The sequence below is a fragment of the Corythoichthys intestinalis genome, chromosome 22 (genome assembly GCF_030265065.1).
Source record: "Corythoichthys intestinalis isolate RoL2023-P3 chromosome 22, ASM3026506v1, whole genome shotgun sequence".
NCBI lineage: Eukaryota > Metazoa > Chordata > Actinopteri > Syngnathiformes > Syngnathidae > Corythoichthys > Corythoichthys intestinalis.
Window position 1 is genome coordinate 9,317,224 of NC_080416.1, and position 23,898 is coordinate 9,341,121.

The following is a 23,898-nucleotide window of genomic DNA, read 5'->3' on the forward strand; positions in this document are numbered from 1 at the left end:
GACACCAGAGACAAAATTGTAGACCTGCACCAGGCTGAGAAGACTGAATCTGCAATAGGTAAAACGCTTGGTGTAAAGAAATCAACTGTGGGAGCAATTATTAGACATACAAGACCACTGATAATCTCCCTCGATCTGGGGATCCATGCAAGATCTCACCCCGTGGCGTCAAATGATAACAAGAACGGTGAGCAAAAATCCCAGAACCACACGGGGGGACCTAGTGAATGACCTACAGAGAGCTTGGACCACAATAACAAAGGCTACTATCAGTAACACAATGCGCCGCCAGGGACTCAAATCCTGCACTGCCAGACGTGTCCCCCTGCCGAAGCCAGTACGCGTCCAGGCCCGTCTGCGGTTCGCTAGAGAGCATTTGGATAATCCAGAAGAGGACTGGGAGAATGTGTTATGGTCAGATGAAACCAAAATAGAACTTTTTGGTAGAAACACAGGTTCTCGTGTTTGGAGGAGAAAGAATACTGAATTGCAGCCGAAGAACACCATACCTATTGTGAAGCACGGGGGTGGAAACATCATGCTTTGGGGCTGTTTTTCTGCAAAGGGATCAGGACGACTGATCTGTGTAAAGGAAAGAATGAATGGGGCCATGTATGGAGAGATTTTGAGTGAAAATCTCCTTCATCAGCAAGGGCATTGAAGATGAGACGTGGCTGGGGGTCTCAGCATGACAATGATCCCAAACACACAGCAAAGGCAACAAAGGAGTGGCTTCGTAAGAAGCATTTCAAGGTCCTGGAGTGGCCTAGCCAGTCTCCAAATCTCAACCACATAGACAATCTGTGGAGGGAGTTGAAAGTCCGTGTTGTCCAACGACAGCCCCAAAACATCACTGCTCTACGGGAGATCTGCGTGGAGGAATGGGCTAAAATACCAGCAAAGGTGTGTGAAAAGCTTGTGAAGAGTTACAGACAATGTTTGGCCTCCGTTATTGCCAACAAAGGGTACATAACAAAGTAATGAGATGAACTTTTGGTATTGACCAAATACTTATTTTCCGCCATGATTTGCAAATAAATTCTTTAAAACTCAAACAATGTGATTTTCAGTTTTTTTTCTCCACATTCTGTCTCTCATGGTTGAGGTTTACCCATGTTGACAATCACAGGCCTCTCTAATATTTTCAAGTGGGAGAACTTGCACAATTAGTGGTTGACTAAATACTTGCCCCACTGTATCATAAACTACCACTGCTGTAAAAAAATATCTATTGATGAGTTTATTGATTAATTAACTGTTGGCCCCTTGCAGCAAGTCTTGTGTACTTTTCCTTCCCGGAGATAAGGTGAGCGTGGGTGTGAAGATAGATAGTGGGGTTAAAAATACGCGGCAAAGAGAATGAGTCACCCGCCTTCCCTCCTTCACTCCCTCCCTCCCCTCAATCCCGGTCTGCTTCTAAATAAATCCACGTCGACACGCCCGCGTGCATACGCTTGTACACGCGTGCATGGCTGACATTACATAAGGCCGCGTGGGAGGTGTGACGACAGCCATGTATAATACATTCAGACCCCCCCCCCCAACGTATCACTTCTTATTTTGGGGGTGGGATTTCCATCATGATTGTTTTTAACATTCGGAGGTTTAATGGCAGCAGCAGAATTTGGGGTGACGTCAAAACTTTTTTGGAATTAGTCGACAATATTATTTGCATTGTTTTTTGTTTTTTTTAAATCAGCCGTCAATATTAATTATTTGAATTTTTTTTTTACTAACTGTTCCTTATCAAAACAATGGCTGACTTTGTGATGGGCATCCCAGCAATTTTGAACTGGCGGCAATTATTCGAACATTTTGTTTTGCATTATCTCATTTTTAAAGGTTCTGACAATCTGCAATTTGGATATTTTTGCATGAAACACGAAGTCGAGCCATGAGATTTGCTCTTGCAGACCACACAATATGTTATGATGGGCCAGATATGGCCCCCGTGCCTCAAGTCTGACACTAGTGAGTCAATGCATTGTTTTCAGCTTAAAGTTGGTTTAATCCTGTATGATGGAAGACTTTTAATAAAGTTTAACAATTTTTTTTTTCCAGGTAGGAGTCAAATAATTTCCTTTTTGCTCTCATCTTAAGATGGCGTGCCAATGGGCTCTTGTCACATAAGCATTTTCCCTTATTAGCTTCCCAACTGCAGGAATTTTCCTCCCTGTGGTCACGTCACTGGAAATGTTGACACAGAACCAGGCTGCTCCGAAAAAAATTAACTGAATTCCAGCTCGCTCTCCTAAGTCCTTCGTCGCATTGTAGGAGAGTTTCTAGGTTTCCTTGACATTGACGGCGATAGACGTCTATATGATTTGAGAGCAAAACTTTGACTACTTAGCCTTAAAAGGGACTTTTTGGTCATTTAAAATTGTGTTTTATTAACATTTTACTAGTTTACAAATATAAAGTCATGTGAAAAAATTATGACACCCCATTAAATATTCAGTTCTTTATTAAGAAATGTTCATATATCAAAGTCTTGTTTTTCTTTATCTCTGAAAAAGAAAGTGATTTAATTGCCGGTAAACAATAAAAATTAACATTGTTTCACCCATTAAACCAAATATATAAACAAAAATGCATATTCTGAGGAAAAAGTTTGGAGACCCTACCATCCAATGGCTAGTGTTACCCCTTTTGGCGGAAATAACTTCAGTGAGCCGCTTTTTGTAGCCATCTACCAGTCTTTGACATCGTTCTGAAGAAAGTTTGCCCCACTCCTCAACGCAGAATACTTTCAGCTGTGAGATGTTTGAGGGGTTTCTTGCATGTAGAGCCAGTTTCAAGTCACCCCACTGCATCTCAATGGAATTAAGCTCTGGGCTTTGACTCGACCATTCCAGGACTCTCGATTTCTTGCTTTTCAGCCAGTTCTTGCTGGATTTACTGGTTTGTTTTGGGTCATTGTCATGTCGCAGGGTCCAGATTCCCTTCAGTTCTAATTTTTTCACAGCTGATCTCAAATGTTCCTCAAGCACCTTTTGATACACGATATAATTCATGGTGGATGGTGGGCTGGCCAGGTCCTGCTGCAGCAAAGCATCCCAAACCATGACACCTCCACCTCCATGCTTGACAGTCGACATGAGGTCCTTTTCCTGGAATACTGTACTGGGTTTACACCAAGGGCGTAGGTTTGCATAGGGATCGTAGGGACATAACACTAGGAACTTTTTTCAAGATGCTCAAATTGTCCCCACCAGCTTTTAAGTAACCTTGTTTCATTCAGTTCAAATATATAGGTAGTTTAGATTGTCTTACCATAGGATGTAAGGATAGAATTGACCCTGCCATTATTAAGTGAATTATTTGCATTATGTCAAGACTTACATTTATCCCTTTTCACTTGCTGAATGTGCCAGTACACCCCCCCCCCCCCCCAAACAAACGTTTGGTTGGCTGATGACTTGAAGCCCCCTGTCCCGCCACAAAGACACAAACACAGACATACTCACACAACCCCGACAGATTCATGTCGACAACATGCCACCCCCTTCGGAGAAGAGGGATATTAGAAGTTTTTTTTGGGCCAGCAGCAACCACTGTAAGTCATGTAAAAAGACGTCAGTGTTGTGGAGGTGGGGGAAACACCACTAATTTTGCTCCTGAAAGTCCGACCTGCAACCTGTTAGGATAACATTAAACTTACTAACCGTCAAAAGTACTGTGGTCAGGCCAACCTTCACAAGGAACAACAAAGTCAAGCTAGTTGTCCCATATTTGGATCATTGTTTGCATTATGTGCATCATGGTAATATCGTCCCTACCAATGTTGAGACCAAACGTACGCCCTTAGTTTACACCAAACATGCCCTCGCTCTGGTGTCCAAATAATTCAATTTTAGATTCATCTGTCCAAACAACATTATTCCAGAAGTCCTGGTCTTTGTCTACATTCACTCTGGCCAACTTCAGTCTGGCCTTCATGTTCTTCTTGGAGAGCAAATGTTTCCTCATTGCAGACCTCCCATGAAGGTTAAACTTGTGAAGTCTCTTTCTGATTGTAGAGGCATTCACTTTCACAACAACAGTAGCAAGAGCCTGCTGTAGGTCCCGTGATGACATTTTAGGGTTTTTGGAGACTTCTTCTAGCATCTTGCGGCCTTCTCACGGGGTGAACTTGCTTGGACGACCAGACCTGGGCATGTTGGCAGTTGTTTTGGAGGTCCTTCAATTGTAGACTTATTTTCCAGACAGTGGAATGGCTGATTTTATGTTCTTTTGAGATCTTTTGAAATCCCTTACCAGACTCATAAGCTTCTACAACCTTCTTTCTGAAGGCCTTAGACAGCTCCTTTGATGTCACCACAGTGTTTTCTCTCACTTCAACAGTCAGGGGCACACCAAACTAAATGTGAGGTTTAAATAAGGCAAGCTTCCTTCATGATGTCCTAATCATATGCACCCGATGTGATACACCTGTGTGTGAATTTAGCTATTTTAAGTGGGATTGAATGTGGGTGTGTCCTAATTTATTCCTCAAAAGAAATTGCATTTATTTAAAATTACATTGTACAGAAAGTTATAAAAAATCTTTTTTCCAGTTTTAATTGTTTAGTTCTATTACTTGAATCTTGATTGTTAAAATTGATATTAAATATCCATATGACCAAATATGTTAGAAAACACACAGGCTTCTATAGGGTGTCCTAATTTTTTCACATGACTATGTACAGTATTCTCCCCAATGCTTTTTGAGATGTTAACTGTTAACTTCAAGCTTCAAGGAGTTAATTAAGACCTTCAACTTGAAGAATTAAAAAAGGGGAGGCAATCAGGAAAAAAGTGGGTTTGTTGGAATAATACCGTATTAGTCAGAGAGAAAAGGAGGGGAGGAGTCGGAAGTGGCTCCCCTGCTGCTTCATCCATCAGCTGATTTATGACTTACATGCAGCACTTAATAACCTTCTCTTGTCCTGGTGTGCTCCAGCTCCTCGGGCAAGAACAGAAAAGCATATTGGGGAAAAAAAGACCTGCGCTGTTCAGTGGTCATGTTTCAGTACCATTGGCGGTGATAGACGTCCAATCCATTTGGCTGGCAGTGATCAATCACCGTCTGGTGACAAGTGCTCTTGAGTTTTTGATTACCCAGGTGGGGTTGTTATAAGTATCGAAAAGTATCGATGTTGAAATGTTCTATGTGGATACAAGATTTTGATGACCAAACTATCAATACTCAACTAATCTGGCTTGCTGTTGCACCGTTGTTTGTTTGTTGTTAAAGCTTGAAGTGAAACTTTCTGTGGTGAGTTTATTCATGAGTCACACTACAGAAATTTGATTAAAAGAATTGTTTTTTTTCCCTATACTTTTTTAAAAATATGATTAAAATAATGTAAATAAATAATAAATCAATAAAAATAAACTGAGAAGCCCAAAAAAGGGAATTCGGACAAAATTCATGTCAACAGTGTCTTAATGATGAAATGACTATTAAAATAAAAAATGTATTGTTCCCTCATTTATATTTTAAAAATGTACATAAGTTTAAATTAAAAACAATGAAAAATATAGAAAATATAAAGAGAACATGAAAATAAAATGAATTAAAAAAATATTTTTTTTCTGGTTTCCCCACTACCTTTAATATTTAAACAAATAATTAAAACAACGTAAATTAAAAATTTTGAAATCAAAAAGCACAAAATAGAGGATTTGGACAATTTTTCTTTTTTATATTTGAAAATAATACATCTATAGAAAAAAATGGGTAAAGAAATATATAAAATTGAGAGTTCAGAGAAAATTATTACCGTAATTTTCACACTATAAGGCACACCTGACTATAAGCCGCCACCCACCAAATTTGACACGAAAACAGCATGTCTTTATAGATAAGATGCACTGGAGTATAAACTGTAGCTGTCCTCACTGTATCATGGGATATTTACACCAAAGTATATTAACCAGTAACACTTTATTTGACAACGGCATCATAAGAATGTCATAAGACCAAATGAACCTCATGAAGCTTTGAGCCAATTGGCTGCAAAGCTTCATTGCTTCAAGAAGCTTCATTTGGCCATCACTGCTTCCTTGAGGGAGAAAGTCTACCTCTGCCGCCACCTGCTGTCAACACTGTTGTCGTCCAACATGCCTCCTAGCATACATTGCAGTGCTACAGATGTAAATTACAATCAAAATTCATGTTCTGTGCTAATTATTTCTTCAGTTACTGTTCTAGTTGTTTCATTAATTGCTAGTTATGGTATTTAGTAGCACTTTTTTTGACAGTGGCGCCATAAGACTGTCATAAAACCATCATAATTATGACATGATACAGCAATGAAAATTAGCGAATGCTTATGACAAATGTCATTTTGTGTCATCCAGCAAATTATCTCACCTTTGAATGGATGACATAAATGGAGTTAGTGACATGATTTGCCGGATGACAGTAAATGACAACCAACACAAGCATTCATTGATGCCCATGATAGTGTCATGTCATAAATATCACGGTCCTATGGCAGTCTTGTGATGCCGCTGTCAAATTAAGTGTTACCTATTAACCCAAATAAATCAACCAATAAGCAACACTGGACTATAAAACGCAGGATTCAAAATGAGGGAAAAAAGTAGCACCTTATAGTTCGAATATTACGGTAACTGTTTTTCCCTTTTTAAATAAGTTAAAACAATTAGGGTTGTTCCGATCATGTTTTTTTGCTCCCGATCCAATCCCGATCGTTTTAGTTTGAGTATCTGCCGATCCCGATATTTCCCAATCCGATTGCTTTTTTTTTTTTTAAACCCGATTCAATTCCAATCATTCCCGATAATTTTTCCCGATCAAATACATTTCGCAATGCATTAAGAAAAAAAATGAATAAAACTCAGACGAATATATACATTCAACATACAGTGCATAAGTACTGTATTTGTATATTATGACAATAAATCCTCAAGATGGCATTTACATTATTAACATTCTTTCTGTGAGAGGGATCCACAGATAGAAAGACTTGTAATTCTTAAAGGATAAATGTGACTTTGTATATTGTGGCTAAATATTGCCATCTAGTGTATTTGTTGAGCTTTCAGCACATGATACTGCAGCCATTTAACTTCTGCCCAAATGCATGATGGGAAGTGCAACCATGACTGTGCGTAGGAGCACCAATTGATATATCTTCTCTGCGTTGGGAAAGAACATAGGGTGTTAAGAAAATGATCAACTACTGCCTTTCTTCCCCACATTGCCTCCCACATTTTTTTTTAATTGCTGAGAGAGGTATTGTAAGGCTTTAGCCATATAAAAAAATGGCTCCAAAGGCTGTCAAAATTCTCTCTATTCATTATACGCTGCCTTTTAGCGCTAACTATAGGTAAAACGGCGTCTTTATAGATTGAATGCGACAATGCGTGAGTGGGTCGTGCAGCGCATGCGTTAATTATTTAACGTGATTAATTTAAAAAAAATTAATTACCGCTGTTAACGCAATAAATTTGACAGCCCTACTTTAAGCCAAAACTACTCTGGATGACTGTAAGACATTTTGTCTGTAACGTTAAATACAATTAGAAAACGATTTAAATAAAAAATATGTATATATATTAAAAAAAGGCATGTCCGATATTTTTTTGCCGATTCCGATACTTTGAAAATGACGTGATCGGACCCGATTGATCCCGATCGATCGGGACATCTTTAAAAACAATGTAAAGAAATACATATGAATATAAAAATGAAAATTTTTTGCGTTTGAGTGACACAATAAAATTCAATTTTCTAGTCTCGAAAAACATTACTTTGACTGCACTCAATTAAACTGCATTAACCAAGAACCATATTTTTAGGGTCACGCAGTCCCTCACAAAGTGGTGAACCTCACTCCAACCTTGCTCGTAAACAACAGAATTTTGCATGTGCAGTTAACTCATTCACTACTAAGTATTCGCAGAGTATTTGTTGTGATAGCTAATAACGTTTATATTAAAAACATCCATTTCCTGCCACTAAGAGCAATAAAGTGATACTCATTTCAATTTATTTTTTCATTCATTAGGAGCGACGCGCTGATGCCTGAGCATCAAACCTTTCGCGTGTGTTTGAGCCGTGGACTCATGGGAGGAGTCTGAGCATCGCCAAGGCAACAGCCCCAGTTATGTAACGTCATATGGTGTTGTGAAAACAAGGCGTCCAGGAACGTGTTTCCCACAGCATGCATGGAAACACAAATTTGCTTGAAAACTGCGCTCAAAGTTTATCCCAGGGAGCGTTCGCTTATGAATGCTCACTTTCAATGTCTATTTTTTTTGCATATATGAAGGAAATCACAAGTGGCTTCCCTCCACACAAGAGGTTGTTTGTTCTGCCGGGCAGCTGTGCTTATGCTCTTTCGGTTATTATTAGAATGACTGTCGTTTGCGCACTTAAGTTGAGAAAGTCCCTTTCTTTTGAATAGCCTCACGTTGGTGATGTGACAGCAACCAGAAGGTTTTTTGGGTGCTATTGATGGTTATAGATGTCCAATTCATTTGAACTGGGAGGGCTGCATTATTCAAACTTTGACATGAAACTTTCTTAAGAGAGAGTTTATTCGTCAATCGAAAACACATTTATCTAGAGGGCATCTTGTGTAACATTTTTATATTTTAACTTGTTAGCTAACATTGACAGGCAGCGATGTCCAATCTGCTATGACTAGGAGGTCTGCCAGCAAGCACTCAAATTTAGAAGTGAAACTTTCTTTTGTGAGTTTATTCATTATTAACACCAAATACATTTGATCAAATACACACATCTAGAAGACATCTTAGATAAAACTAGAGGTGCAGTCTTAGAGAGCAGACCTTGTCCTGCTCACCTTGGACCTCACAACCCCAAAATGTATTGACTTCTTCTGTTTCACATTGCAATCATCCTGCAAGTGTGATAGTAATCCCTTCATTCACTCTTGAGCTTATTGAATGCGAATATATAAATTAAATTTTGGCCTTGTGACCTTTGACTCCCAAATTAAATCATGTTTCATATTACAAACATGTCATGCATATTTGATAACAATCCCTTTGTTGTTGTTGTTGTTTTTTATATTTTAAAAACAAAAATACTAATTCAATTTTGGCGCTTTGACCTTTGACCCCCAAATTCTATCACCTCCTTTGTTACATATTAAATATTTTCAGAAAATGTAATCACAATCCCTTTAATTTTTTTTTCTTAAACACAAAATACTAATTGAATTTTGCCCCTGTGACCTTTGACCCCCAAATTTAATCACCTCTTCTGTTTCATATTAAACATAATTTGCAAATTTGGTAACAATCCCATTATTTAATTTATTATTATTTTTTTTTCAACACAAATATACTAATTCAATTTTAGCCCTGTGACCTTTGACCCCCCCCCCCCCCAAATTAATCACCTCTTCTGTTATATATTAGACTTATTCTGCAAATTTGAAAACAATCCCTTTATTTGTTGTTTTTTTAGTTATATTAAACACAAAAATACTAATTCAATTTTGGCCCTGTGACCTTTGACCCCCAACATTTAATCACTTCTTATACATATCAAATATATTCTGAAAAAACTTTTTTTTTTTTTTTTTTTTTTTTTTTTTTTTTGTAGTTAAACACAAAAATGAAAAATTAAATATTGGCCCTGTGACCTTTGATCTCATGACCCAGAAACTGAATCATTTCTTGTTTCATAATGCAAACATATCCTGCAAGTTTAAAACAATCCTTTTATTCGTTCTTGAGTTCTCTTGAACACAAACATGGACAAAAAGACATTTGGAAGTGAATACATACTGACGAAGGTAAAAAAAAAAGCACCCCAATCAGAGCCAACGTGAACTCCTTAGTTGCCATTGACGGCAATAGACGTCCAATCCATTTGGCCTGTAGTAGAGTTAAGACTTACATACTAAGATCAGCATATTTAATGCATTCTAAGACCTAAAAAAACTTAAAGCCAAAAGTTTTTCCATTCAAATGATCTATTTGAAGTGGTTGTAGTTGAAGCAGGTGAGTCATAAAGTGCAAAGAGAGGCAGGAGTCCCACTCTGCAGTCTGCAGGAAGCCTGTAATGCGACAGTGGGTGGCTGTCACACAATCACTTATTAATGGTAATGCCTTACTGCAGCATCCTGGCTTTCTCACACTACAATAAATACAAGTAAAAAAAACTCTCAAACGATCAAATTGTGAGAAAATCTTCAATAATCTTCACTATTTTTGACGCATAAACAAGAACAGCCACTATGTTGCATTGCGGGTTTTAATAAAAGAAGAGTGCCCGGGGGGAATAGAACTACTGTATGTATACACACATTTTTACAAGAGCCCATACTGTTGGGCAAAAAATAGCCTGACCTTTCTGGTTCTGTGATGTGTCATAGCCAGGCCAACTTGCGGCGGGCATAAAACAAGGAGGATGAAAATAAAAACATTGCGTCACGATGCTAAAGGGGGCGGCACAGTGGACTAGTCTTTAGTCAAGGATTGAGCCTGTTTGTCGTTTAACGGGGTTTGCGTGTTCTCCTTGTCGAAAAAATTATGTAGATTGACTGACTTGAACTGAAACAAATTTGGGGTTGCGACACTGGAAATGCACACAAAGGTTTGGTTTTTATTGGAAAAAAGTCTTGTGAGGAGGAGAAATCAATTGTGTGCCGTGACCAGTTTTATAGGAATCGACTGAAAACAAAAACCTCCATTTTGGGGTTTAAGGAAGGCATTTTGTCACAGATATGTAGCAAAAAATAGTCAGGGTTTGTTATCTGAGCAATAAAAATTGTAACTATGGTGAAATGTCACAGGAAATGGATAGAAGTCCAATCTTTTTGGACTTGCAGCAATCATAATTACAATAAATGAAGATCTCGTTGTGAAAGTTTCTGAGGTGCAGCTATTCCCAAATCATTTTAAAATATATACTGTTGTACCTCATTCACTTCCATTGACTGTGATAGACATCAAATCCATAATGTTGCCAAATCACCTTTGCAGGTTGGAGTCTTGCCATGGGCCATTTTTTTTTTTCAACTTCCATTACAGAATTTCAAATGTAGAGGCCATGATCGCTGCCACCACCTCTAGTCCAAATGAATTGGACGTGTATCGCCATCAATGGCAGCTAATGAGTAAGTTTGTAATCTATGCAATAAAACGCGCTAAAAATGTGTTAAAATGTCGCTAAAAGCTAAATTTGCACAATTTAAGTCACTAGTTGCCATTGACTCCGAGATGTGGAGAGTCTGGTGGCAAATAATCCCTCTCAGATCTCCCAGTCAAAATGAATTGGACGTCTATTGCCGTCAATGGCAGTGAAGGAGTTAACAGCGTCCAATGTTGTAGTTGGACTTTTTTTCAAATCAAGGGTGTATGTTTGCATCTGTACATAACACTACCAACTTTTCAGGATGCTCAACTTGTCCCCACCAACTTTTAAGCAACCTTATTTGCATGGTATAATGAGTTCAGTTATATAATTATAATAATTATATTTATACAATAATAATATACAATTATGTAATAATAGTAATATAGATTGTCTTCCCATATGTTGTAAGGATAGAATAGACCCTATTAAGTGAATTATTTTTGTTATGTTCAGACTTTTATTTATCCCTTTTCACCTGCTGAATGTGTAGGTGCCCCCACCCCCCGCCACACAGACACAAACACACAATCACACAGCCCCGACAGATTCATGTTGTCAACATGTCGCCTCCTCCACCCCCTTTGAGGAGGGATATTTTTCAGCCAGCAGCAGCCACTGTAAGTGATGTGAAAAGACGTCAATGTTGTGGAGGTGGGGGAAACGCCACTAATTTAGCTACTAAAAGTCCGACCTGCATCAGAGTTACCATAACATTAAACTGTGTGAACTTGCTAACCTGCAAAACTAATGCGGTCAGGCCAGCCTCCACAAAGTCAAGCTAGCCATCCCTCATTTGGATCATTATTTGGATTACGGTAATGCAACAAATCACTTTTATATTACAATACTTTGAGTCTAGGGCATACGTGGAGATTAATGGGGAGCCGGGGCGGTCATAAATGTCATTTGGCCGAAAATGTCACTAAATATGAATTTAAAATTAAGACATGCCGGTAAAATGTTGTCTATAAAAGTTGTAAAGCGATAAAACAACAAAAATGAATGAAATTAACAAAAAAAATCTTTTTATAATGGGTCAAAATTATTTTTCGAACACATCATGTGACTAGCACCTTAGAGACTGCCATTTGCTTTGCTTAGCCAAAACCACCTGAGGACAGATTCTGGCAATATTCAGTCAAAAAGGATGCGGCGTCTACTTCTCCACAAGGTAAGAAAGAAAAACGCACACGGACACACACACAGCTGGGATGTCAAGTACCGTGCCCTCCATAATTATTGAATTTATAATATGTGTTTTTTTGCTTCTAATATTTTTTTTTCTTCTAAATAATATGGGACCCGTATGAGGTGCTTTTCAGCATGCGCATCTTTCGTGGCACGCCAGACCAACTTAGAGTGTTTGTTGCCAAAAAGCTCAATCTTGGTCTCATCTGACCAAAGCACACGGTCCCAGTTGAAGCCCCAATACCGCTTGGCGAACTCCAGACGTTTGCGTTTATGATTCTGAGTGAGGAAAGGTTTTCTCCATGCATGCCTCCCAAACAGCTTGTTGGCATGTAGACAGCACCTCATACCCACTGTGAAGTATGGAGTTGGGTCAGTGATGCTGTGGGGCTGTTTCACTTCCAAAGGCCCTGGGAACCTTGTTAGGGTGCATGGCATCATAAATGCTTTCAAATACCAGGACATTTTAAATCAAAATCTGTTGCCCTCTGCCCGAAAGCTGAAGATGGGTCGTCACTGGGTCTTTCAGCAAGACAATGACCCTAAACATATGGCCAAATCTACACAGAAATTGTTCACCAGACACAAAATCAAGCTCCTCCCATGGCCATCTCAGTCCCCAGACCTCAACCCCATTGAAAACGTGTGGGGTGAGCTGAAGAAGAGAGGACCCAGGTCTCTGGATGATTTAGAGAGATTCTGCAAAGAAGAATGGCTGAAGATCCCTCTTTCTGTCTTTTCCCATCTTGTGAAACATTATAGGAGATTTGGTGCTGTTGTGTTGGCAAAAGGGGGTTGTACAAAGTATTAACACCAGGGGTGCTAATAATTGTGACACACATTATTTGATGTCAAATAATTATTTCTTTATGTTGGATTTTCCCCCCACTGAATAAATGGGCTTGTATTGAAGGTTGGATTTTTCCTTTTTTTCCCCATGAAGGTCCCATATTATTTAGGAAAAAAAATATTTGAAGCTAAAAAACATAATTATTATAAATCCAATAATTATGGAGGGCACTGTATGTACCAGCATGGGCTAAGCTACTATCTGAGCATATATCATGTAAGTTAATTTCATTGCTGACACTCTGTTCCGGGGTCATCAACATATTTTGCATAAAAGTTAGTATAAGTCAGTACAGATTTATTTTGCATTGATCATATAGCCTATCAATTAATTAGGTTCATATTCGTAAGGAAATGTAGCCCTGACCCCCCTTCAATAATCTGGTCTAATCAATGTCCCGTCCCCAGTAAAAAGTGTACATGCAGGTTATGCTATTATATCGTCCCTACCAATGTTGAGACCAAACCTACGCCCTTGTTTTAAATACTGTACAATATCAGGATTGAACTCATTTTTATTATAGTACACATTGCAGTTACGTTTTTAAATGACTCAAAACCATAAAAGTTATTAGTGAGTCCTAGAAATACTAGTATATTTTTAAATGAAATTTTAGGAATGACGAATTCTAATTTTGTCATAAAAACCTTCGTCCTACTTCATACATTTAGTTTCAAAGAACATGGCGGAAGCATACCTACAAAGCACAGGCTAACCAATGTTTTTTTTTTTCTTTCATTCTTTCTTCCCTTAACCGCTGCTACTGAAAGCGGCCGGTTGTATGTGACCGACTCCGAGCTGCTCGATCCAGGCAACGCTCGCAGAAAAGCCCGCCGTTGTGTCCCCGCTGCGGGTTAGTGCATGGGAAAGCCCAGGCGGTGCGGTGGTGGCGGAGGGGCACAACGTGACCTGACAACAAGGAACCTCCGGGAAAACCGTCAATCCTGAAGTATGCTAGGAGAGAGAGAATGGGGCTCCGCCGAGGGGGAGCACGTACCATAACACGTCATTGCGGCGCAATATTAGCCAATTCACACGCAGTTTGACAACTCCAATTTGACGCTGCTTGTTGTTTGTGTCTTATTAACAGAGGAAAAATAGCACGGATGCTAATTAGCTCCGCCGAGTGGAGCGCAAGTCACGGGCGCTGCGTCCGTCACGAGCCCCCCGCTGCCTTTGAAGGACACCCCGTGGCTAGGAGGCGGAGACGGGACCCCCGGTGACGTCAGTGGGCCTGTCTGTTTCCTGCAATAGAAAGTGAGCGAGAAGGTGAAGAGAGAAAACAGGAGCTGAACCCCGTCTTTCTTCGCTTTAAAGGTACGTTACAAGTGGTAGTAGCTAAGCAACACGCGGGTTTAACTGTAAACCCACTCGAGGGGAGATCCCTATGCGTGCTTTCGAGCGTGTCGGAACGCTGCCTGGATGTTTTTTTTTAAAATTTTTTTAACTACCGCTAGTTAGTAAAAGCTGCGTTCATTCGTCGTGTCATGCAACGTTCAAGTTCACGTGGAAGCTAGCTTGTTGACGCTGTCCCGGCTGGGGTCATTAACTGACGCGTGGTCGGCTAAACTCTCTCCTTTGTGTTCGTTTGCCCTTGTTCAACCCTATTTTAGGTAAGAGCTAGTTGTTTATTCGTTCTAACGAACGTGCGGGACCGCGTTAGGCAATGTTGTGCTAAACTTGCACGAGTGCAGCTTGGTTTTGTTGTCTGAAGGGAAGTGTTCCATTTAGCTGTTGCAGCGACAGCGAGGGGTTTTCCCTGGCCCCTCCCTCTTTTCGCAGGGCGTTCACGTGTTGCCAGAAAATACGCATTTCCCCTTACATTGTGCTGCTTTGCAACATGCTGGATGCAGTAGGAAAAAAACAGGGAAAAATACAGTTTGGCACAACTCACGGGTCTCAAATGTGACACAATTGCACATGCATTTTTGTTTTTTGATATAACGGTTTCGATGGTTCCACTGGTATGCGTGGAGATGCTTCAGTAGTGAGGTGTTTTGAGACAGTGATGGTGTTTTTCTTGGGTGTTTCCTTGCACGGAGGAGAGAGAGCGAGGGTAAGACAGACTTGCAGATAGACAGTCGTCTCACTCCTCCGCCTCGTCAGCGTCGTGGAACCTGCCGTGGAGAATCCAAAGAGAGGATGCAGGTGAGAGGCTCGTCGTGTGGCTCGCATGGTAGATGCATGCAGACAGCAGTGGCGCTCTCATCGATGATGTCATAGCTGGAGCAGCCACATGGAAGCAAGTGAATGGAGAAATAGCATCCACTTGTAGTAAGTGTTATGTAATCACGGCGGAGGGCAAACAAAGGATGGGTCCACAAGCCAGGATGCTCACTGCAAAGTGTCGATGTGTCGTAGTTGATTGGATCAATGTGTCATTTGTATATCTACATTTTCTGACATCCACCCTTTTGAATGTGTTTTTCCCCTTAAAACTTGCAGGAAACCTTGGCCCTTTTTTTATGTAACTTGTGTGTTTTTCCCAGGTCACCAAAAAAAGTGTTTTGTGCGGTTCTATCGCCTATTTGTGCCACCAACTTAAAACGGCAAACATGTGATGCTGGTTATCCTCTGTGTCACCCTGAGCTTTGACCGCAAGCGCGCACAGAGCTTTTATTGTTCGCATCTTTCGTCGGCGGAGAGCGCCTACATGTCAATTCGGGCTCGGACGGTCGCATCCGATTTGGTTACGAGGTGTGACGATAGATGCCACAGAGGACCTCTGAAAGGCCGGGGCACCTGTTTGAGGACCAATCTCAATCAGCTGCTCTGTCCTCAACCAGCACGCAGCTGACTATGAATACAAGGCCGGCATAGTGCGGCGTTTTCTGCTGAACTCATTCTGACTGGCGTGTTTTTTTTGTGATAGATGTACGCAGACGGCGCCGCCACGGGTCGCAGCTCCTCTCAAGGTCCGACGGTATCGCCTGGTTTTCCCAAGATGCACTTGTGAACCGATGAGGAAAGATGCCACGTACTAAGCAGAACAACCCGAAAAATCTTAAAGGTGAGTTTGCGCAGTCGGGATTTTCAGATACAACCAGGGGTGAAAGTGGGCCAGAACGGTCAGGAACACAGTTTTGGTGTAAGATTCAGGGCCGGAACCCAGTTCCGGTGTAAGATTCGGGGCTGGAATGCTGGTCTGGAACATTGTGCTTTGATTCCAAAAATATGACGACGACTGTAAAAACGCTATGTAAAAAAATAAAAAATGCTTAGCTGCCACACATGCATTTCATCTACAAGAAGAAAACAATCTACCAACATCAGATTTACATACACAAGTGCTAACAACAAGCGTAATAAAGTGCTTGTGTAGCATAATCCGTTTCCACCGATATTTATTATTTATTTTATTCCACGGACGGCATGGAGGTTTCCCCAGCTGCTGCAGTTATATGAGTCTGACGATGATGAGTCACGTCAATGTGCGAATGCACGCAGCAAAGCAAAACGCCTGGACTCATTTATCCATTGAATTGGCTGACATACTGACGTGTAATTAGCAGAGATAGTTAGCTCTGATTGGTTCAAATGTGCATGTTTTCTGGAACAGCAAAAAAAAAAAAAAAAAAAAAAGTTTGTTGAATTGATGCCAAAAAAAAGGCCAATGCAACAGAAAATGGATCAAATCTTTAAGAGCAGGGAAATAGTTGAGGAGGCTTATTTATCATATTTAGTTTTATTTGCTCTGATGGGGAGGTTCAGAACATCTTAGCTGTCAATGTGCACTTTGGACTTATATTTGTTCATTTATGTTAGGCCACTTATTCATTTCCTTATGATTTAAAAAAGTCAATGTTTGCGTGATCTTCAAAATATATTCCATTTCACTCTGCAAAATAAAAATCATTTGTACTTATTTTTATTTAAAAAAAAAAAAAAAAAGATAGCAAATATATACATCAACTTCAATTTTATTATACATCCTATGTTCTTAAGTAGTTAAAATTGAGATTTGGCATTTAGTATGTGAGGAAATGAGGGAAAATAAAAATGAGGAGATGGAGGTTGGGGTCATTGCTGTTTTTGTTAACTTTTATTTTGCAAATCATTGAAACAATACAATTTTGAATGAAAATCAGTTTTTGTTTGTGTTATAGAAATAACTGCCAAAACCGTTTTCTTTGCATTTCAGTAGTTTTAGGAGGTTTTAACCCCCCCCCCAAATAAATAAATAAATAAATAAATGAATACATAAACAAAATTTCTGGCTCCGCTGCGACCTTCACGTCGGGGAGTTCTGACAAGAAATTCTAGCCACTTTCATCCCTGGATACAACCCCTAGCAAAAACTATGGAATCACCAGTCTCGGATGAGCACTTACTCAGACATTTTATCATGTAGAACAAACTCAGATAAAAAGCTTGAAAAAATAATGAATTAGTTCAAAAGTGCATCTTTCATTTCATGTTTTCTTCAGGCAGTCATCTTTGTAAATCTCACTGGAACGGCACCAAACAAAAGTTCCAGCATCATCACCTTGTCCAATGCAGATTCTTGACTTTTGACACCTTGTCCAATGCAGATTCTTGACTCTTGACAAGGTGATGATGCTGTAACTTTTGTTTGGTGCTGTTCCGGTGAGAAGAAAACATAAAAATTCCCTCAGTCCTTGATAATGGGCTGCATGTCAAGCAAAGGCAGTGGGGAGATGGCTGTGGTTAAATCTTCAATAAATTCACGTTCAAGTTTACATTGAAATTTTAGACAGCATTCTTATCCCTTCAACTGAAAATATGTCATTTTCCAAGATGACAATGCATCATGCCACAGAGCTAAAACTGTTAAAGCATTCCGTGGAGAAAGACTCATCCAGTCAATGTCATGGCCTGCAAATAGCCCAGATCTCAACCCTATTGAATCCCAAGGATGAGCTGGCAATTGCAATCAAAGAGAGTTGGCACCAAATTGATGAAGAATACTCATTAAGTCCATGCCTCAGAGATTGCAAGCTGTCATAAAAGCCAGAGGTGGTGCTACTAAATACTAGAGATGTTTTAAATGTTATTTCGTTGTTTGTTTCTCATGATTCCATATTTTTTTCCTCAGAATGGAGTGATTCTCTCTATAAAAGTAACATTTACTGACCACCACAATGTTTTTTATTCATTTCTTTTAGTGTTTCTGAATGCTAAAGAGTTGCACTTTTGAACTAACTCATTATTTTTTTCAAGCTTTTTATGAGTTTCTTCTACATGATAAAATGTCTGAGTGAGTGCTCGTCCGAGACTGGTGATTCCATACTTTTTGCTAGGGGTTGTAGAAGTCTAATAAATTTGAAGTGGGTTCACCACTTCGTGAGCAACTGCGTGAGTGAAAATTTTAGTGGTTCTCTGTTACCAGATTGACATTTTCACTGTATTTTTCTCATCGGCGGCCAGTTACGGCAATAGATGTCAGCCAATTTTGACTGGGAGTGAGCGCAAAATATGGAATTTCGTTCTTATTTTGCAGATTTTTTTCAAATGGTTTTTGTATATTTCTACACTTAAAACTCTCCTCCTTTGAATTTATGTGAGTTGTAATGGAGGACTTCCAGTAAATTCTCATGAAAAGTGTCTCAATTGTGAAATTTCTCCCCATTCAGCTGCTCTTTGAGTCTGTAAACTCACTTCTGATTGTAAATGATTCCTTTGTTGCCCGTGACATGGATTTTCCGTCCTTAGGAAAGAAAAAAAAAACCTAAGAATGAGATTGCAATCTCAGAGAAAAATTGGGTGTCATCCTTTATGATGATTAAGCCAGGAATGCTCAGCTCATGTACACAAACGATTCATCGTAAACTGTTACAATATGTCAACTGAAGAACAAGAAAATACCCCAATTGTTTTCATTGTTGCGTTCATATTTTAGTATATTTGAATAGTACTGTTTGTATCTCATTCAAGGACAAGGTTGGGGTCTATCCCTGTTAACTCATATTGGCTGTCATTGACGGCGCTAGTTGGACTTCTATTCCCGTCAGTGGCTGCTAATTATTTAAACTTTGTAAGCATAGTAGATGCTTGAATCCATTTTTCCTGATATTTTGCCATATTTTCAAATATTTTTATAACTCAAGATTACAAATCCGATTTTTTATTACCTTTTTAAAGTGATTTATGAATAGACTCTCGCCTAAGAAACTTTCACTCCCATAAACTAAATCCGCTTCAGAGTATTATTAGGGGGTATTAATTGTATTCGTGTCTTACAAACATTATTAAATAATAAATGTATATACATTAAGTTAATATAAAAAAAATACGTAAGTCATGTAAAAAATAAAAAAAATTTGAGAATATTTAATTTGTTTTTACACCTTGTTGTTTTTGTTTTTTCCCCCAACTCGTTTGCCGCCATTGACAGAGATAGACGTCCAATCCATTTTGACTGGGACATCAATTCAATGCCAGCCATCCCAGTTTACATTTGAGGACTATTACTGTCAATGGCAGTGAATGAGTTAAGATAAATCGTCAATTTCCTGATCATACAATCCCGATAATTTGCACAACAATACAAATTTGCCAATGTTAGTCCATTAGATTCAAGGCTGTCTGATCAATTTCGATACGATAATATGTACATATTGAACACCAAATCCCATGTATAAAAATACAAAGTAATTTTGACGTTTTTGACAATTTTGTTGTTGAAATGGTAAATGGTGTTATACTTAAGTTTTCTTGACACCTGAATGTCAACCTACAGTAATTTTCGGACAATAAGCCAGGACCTTTTTTGTCTCTCTAGTGTCATCCGGCAAATTATGTCACTAACTCCCTTTATGTTCAGCTCAGATCTTTTACATGCATTCGAAAGTGAGATAATTTGCCAGATGACACTAAAAGACATTAATGCTCATTTCAGTGTCATGTCATAATTACGATTGTCTTATTACAGTCTTAAGGTGCCACTGTCAAATAAAGTGTTACCAAATACCATAACTAGCAATTAATGAAACAACTGGAACAGTAACTGAAGAAATAATTAGCACAGGACATGAATTTTGATTGTTATTTACATCTGTAGCGCTGCAATGCATGCTAGGAGGCATGTTGGACGACAACAGTATTGACAGCAGGTGGCAGCAGAGGTTGACTGTCTCCCAAAAGGGAGCAGGGATGGCCAAATGAAGCTTCTTGAAGCAATGAAGCTTTGCAGCCAAGTGGTTCATTTGGTGTTATGAGAGTCTTATGATGCCGCTGTCAAATAAAGTGTTATCGGTTAAAATCTTTTGGTGTAAATATCCCATAATACAGTGAGGACAGCTGCGGTTTATAGTCCAGTGCGTCTTATCTGTGAACAAATGCCGTTTTCGTGTCAAATTTGGTGGGTGGCGGCTTATAGTCCAACAATTACGGTATTTTTCTCACAAAATGTCTACCTAAACAATGACGACTTTGATCATTTTTCTGTTGATCCACCTTAAATTGGCTGTGAATGAGTCAGGTTTCGTTCAAATTAAGGTTAAACAAACATCTCTCCCGGTCTGTATGAATCATCCCCAAATGCAAATGCAAAAGTGACACCCACTGCAGCATCTGCAGTGCCGCCGCCGTCCCTCATTAGGAACAAGGTTACATTAAAAAAACATCAAGTCCAAGTCAGCTACTGATCCCTTTGTCTGCTCCGCTTCCACTTCCTAATTGAAAATTGCCGTGCGGATCGACAACGACGATGCGTGCTTTGGCGCCCGACGCTACCGATTCCCAGATCTGTGAACAGCTGACGTCTGTTGACACGTGAATCTGTCAATTCGCAACATAACACACCAGCACTTTCCGCCAATGGGTGGCAAGATGCTCGGGCTTCCATATGCTCCACCAGACAAATCTTTGCTGTGTGCCCCAGCATGGAATTATCGCATTCAGATCCCTTATATATTGTTACATAACAACCACCAGGGTGTGAACAGAAGACGTTGGGAGTCAAGTAGGACAAGAAAAGATGGAGACGTAACTTTTTTTTGTACATTTAACTCATTGACTGCCATTGACGGAGATAGACGTCCAATCCGTTTTGACTGCGGGGCGAATGAACAAATATTTAGAAAATAACATAGTTTGAGTGCTGTACATGGTAATATGCCAAATTTACTGTGTGCGCAATGTAAAAATGGCTAATTTCTAAAGCAACTGTAGTTCGTCTAACAATATTAATTGTTGATCTGTTAATTTATATCTGTAATTTTGCAGTGAACTATGGATTGTAATTCTGCCAGGCAAAATGGATTGGATGTCTATCACTGTCAATTGGTCACGTGATCATTGGCAGTGAATGAGTTCATAATAGATTAATCTGTTGAATAATTTATCAATTATTTGATGGTTTTGATGGATTCGTCTATTTTATTTATCTAATTTTGCAGTGAACTATGAATTCTAATACTTTTACCCAAAATGGGTTGGACGTCTGTAGGGCTGCAGCTATGGATTATTTCAGTAGTCGGTTAATCGATGAACTGGCTAGTACGAATAATCGAGTAATCGGATAAGGAACATAAAAAAATTAAAATGAGCTAAGCGTCAAACGGTATAAAAAAAAAAAAAAATCAATAAATGATGATCTAAGTACAACAAAATAACAATTGGCTAATTTACATAGCAAAAGTCATCTAGTTTAAATGCTATAAAATCCAAACTTTTTTTTTTTTTTTAAACAATGCCCTTAACAAATGGTCCAAACACATATTCCCAGAAAAAATGTCTAAATATACCTCTAAATTAAATTGTGAATGCATTACAATACATTATCTCAAACAAAAACTTTGCTTATGTTGGTCTTAACAGGGAGCAGCTGGATTCAGCCATGTGAAATGAGTTATATCATATTTAAATTTGCCACCAGAGGGCAGTGTATTCACCCAAATCAATAAAATTTAACGCAAACAATTTCAAAACAAACCATTACAACATCACTTGAATTAAACAAATTAGCGAAGCAGCAAAATTTAATTCAAATCTGTTTTCTAATCGAATTGCTTGAGTTAATCGATTAATTGTTCTAGCACTAGACGTCTGTCACCGTCAATGACACTATCACGTGATCATTGACAGTGAATGAGTGAATGAATGATAAAAGATGAATCTGTTTAATAATTCTTCAATTAATTTCTGGCTTTGAAGGATTCGACTGTTGACTCAATTTCCAATTAATCTAATGTTGTCAGTCAAAATGTATTAGACGTCGATCACTGTCAATGGCACTGTCACATGATTATTGGCAGTGAATGAGTTATTAGACTAATCGGTTGAATATTTCTTCAATTAATTGCTGGTTTCGATGATTCATTTCGCTCCTGAATTTGTGATTAATCTATTGATTCTAGCACTGCCAGTCAAAATGGATTGGACTTCTATCACCGTCAGTGGTGCTGACGTATGATCATTTGCAGTGCATGAGTTAATAATAGATTAATCTGTTGAATAATTCTTCATTTAATCGATGTGTTCGGTAGACTTGTCTGTCTACTAAATTTGCAAATAATCTAATTTTGCAGTGAATTATGGATTGTAATGCTCTCAGTTAAAATGGATTAGACGTCTATCACCGTCATTGGCAACCATTGTGAGCCACTGTTGCCACTAATGCCCACAGTGAGAAAGAAAAAAACGGGGAAAGCACAGTATGTTTGGCTGAAGCTGCTTAGAGACCAGCTGTTTGACAAAAGTAAACACCAGAAAGGAGACGGGACGGAGGCTGCAGGGGTTCCCAAATTTCACTATTGTTACCCGCAAAGTACGTCATGGAGGAAAAACACACAGGAAGGAGCAGGAATAAAAACATTTAGCTGTGGTGAAAATGGAGGCATTTTTACGGCTTGAAATGCTAGAAGTGTGTCACCTCCAAGGCTAATACCATTTCACTTAATCCTTAAGTACATTCTTTATTTCCCCCCAAATCTAAGCGCCACTATATTTTAACATAGCCATGTATTTTGAGAGATGTTAAAAAATATGCTCTTAAGCATATGCAAAAAAAATAAAAGTGTAGTCAATGTAAAAATAACACATTTTAGAGCAGATCTGGTTCTTCTATCGCTGTAAATTAAAGTGACATATTTTGCAAAATTAAACTAATTTCAGGGACGTGACTAAATGAGTAGAATTCCGACTTGCGTGCACGACCCAAACCCGAGCGAGTATGCGGTTCAAGCGGCCTGGGTGGTCTGTTTGTTTAGTTTTTGGGCGCCCCTAAAAACTCACGCGGACTCTCGAACAATGCCATTGTTTATGGAACGAACTCTGCATTCCGCCAGTCGTATAAAAAGCTTCTGCAAAGCCCGACGGGGTTAGCGGGCTAGCACGCGCGGTGATGAATGTACAGTACAACAACTGCGGTGAACGGGGTTGGATTTAACAAGGTGGAAAATGTTCAGCCTGTTAAGATAAACAGGGAGAGGATGCCTTTAAGTGTATTTACGGAGATGGATTGTATTGAACTGTATGAATCTAAGCGTTAGCATTTGAGTTGTTGTAACGTGGTTGAAAATGCTATGGATTTTTTGTCGGTAAGGTTGTGGTTCAGTAGTTTTTAACTGCTTTTGCTGTTAATAATTTTGTGCTGATCGTGGTACAGTGGAACAATTGAGGGAACAGTGGAATTTTTATTTGGTAATGATCAGGCTGAAAATGACATCAGTAGGTTTTATTTTTAAAAAAATGCAATCATTAGGGGTTTTTTCCCTTTACCCTTTCATGCATGAATTTTGATTCCCTCACCCCCACCTCCTTACAGAGC

The 23,898-nt window shown here is 39.1% G+C and overlaps 1 protein-coding gene across 3 annotated transcripts in view; it reads left to right on the forward strand.

Moving 5' to 3' along the window:
* The first annotated feature begins 13,918 nt into the window (after nucleotides 1-13,918).
* Nucleotides 13,919-23,898, forward strand: part of hivep1 (HIVEP zinc finger 1) — a 77,450-nt gene continuing 67,470 nt past the window's right edge. The window contains exons 1-3 of one of the 3 annotated variants that reach the window (XM_057827357.1): nucleotides 13,919-14,115; nucleotides 14,257-14,483; nucleotides 16,039-16,176. In XM_057827357.1, the coding sequence (XP_057683340.1) occupies nucleotides 16,137-16,176 (40 nt within the window). In that variant the 5' untranslated portion in view covers nucleotides 13,919-14,115; nucleotides 14,257-14,483; nucleotides 16,039-16,136. The other 2 variants (XM_057827358.1, XM_057827359.1) reach the window with 2 other exon arrangements.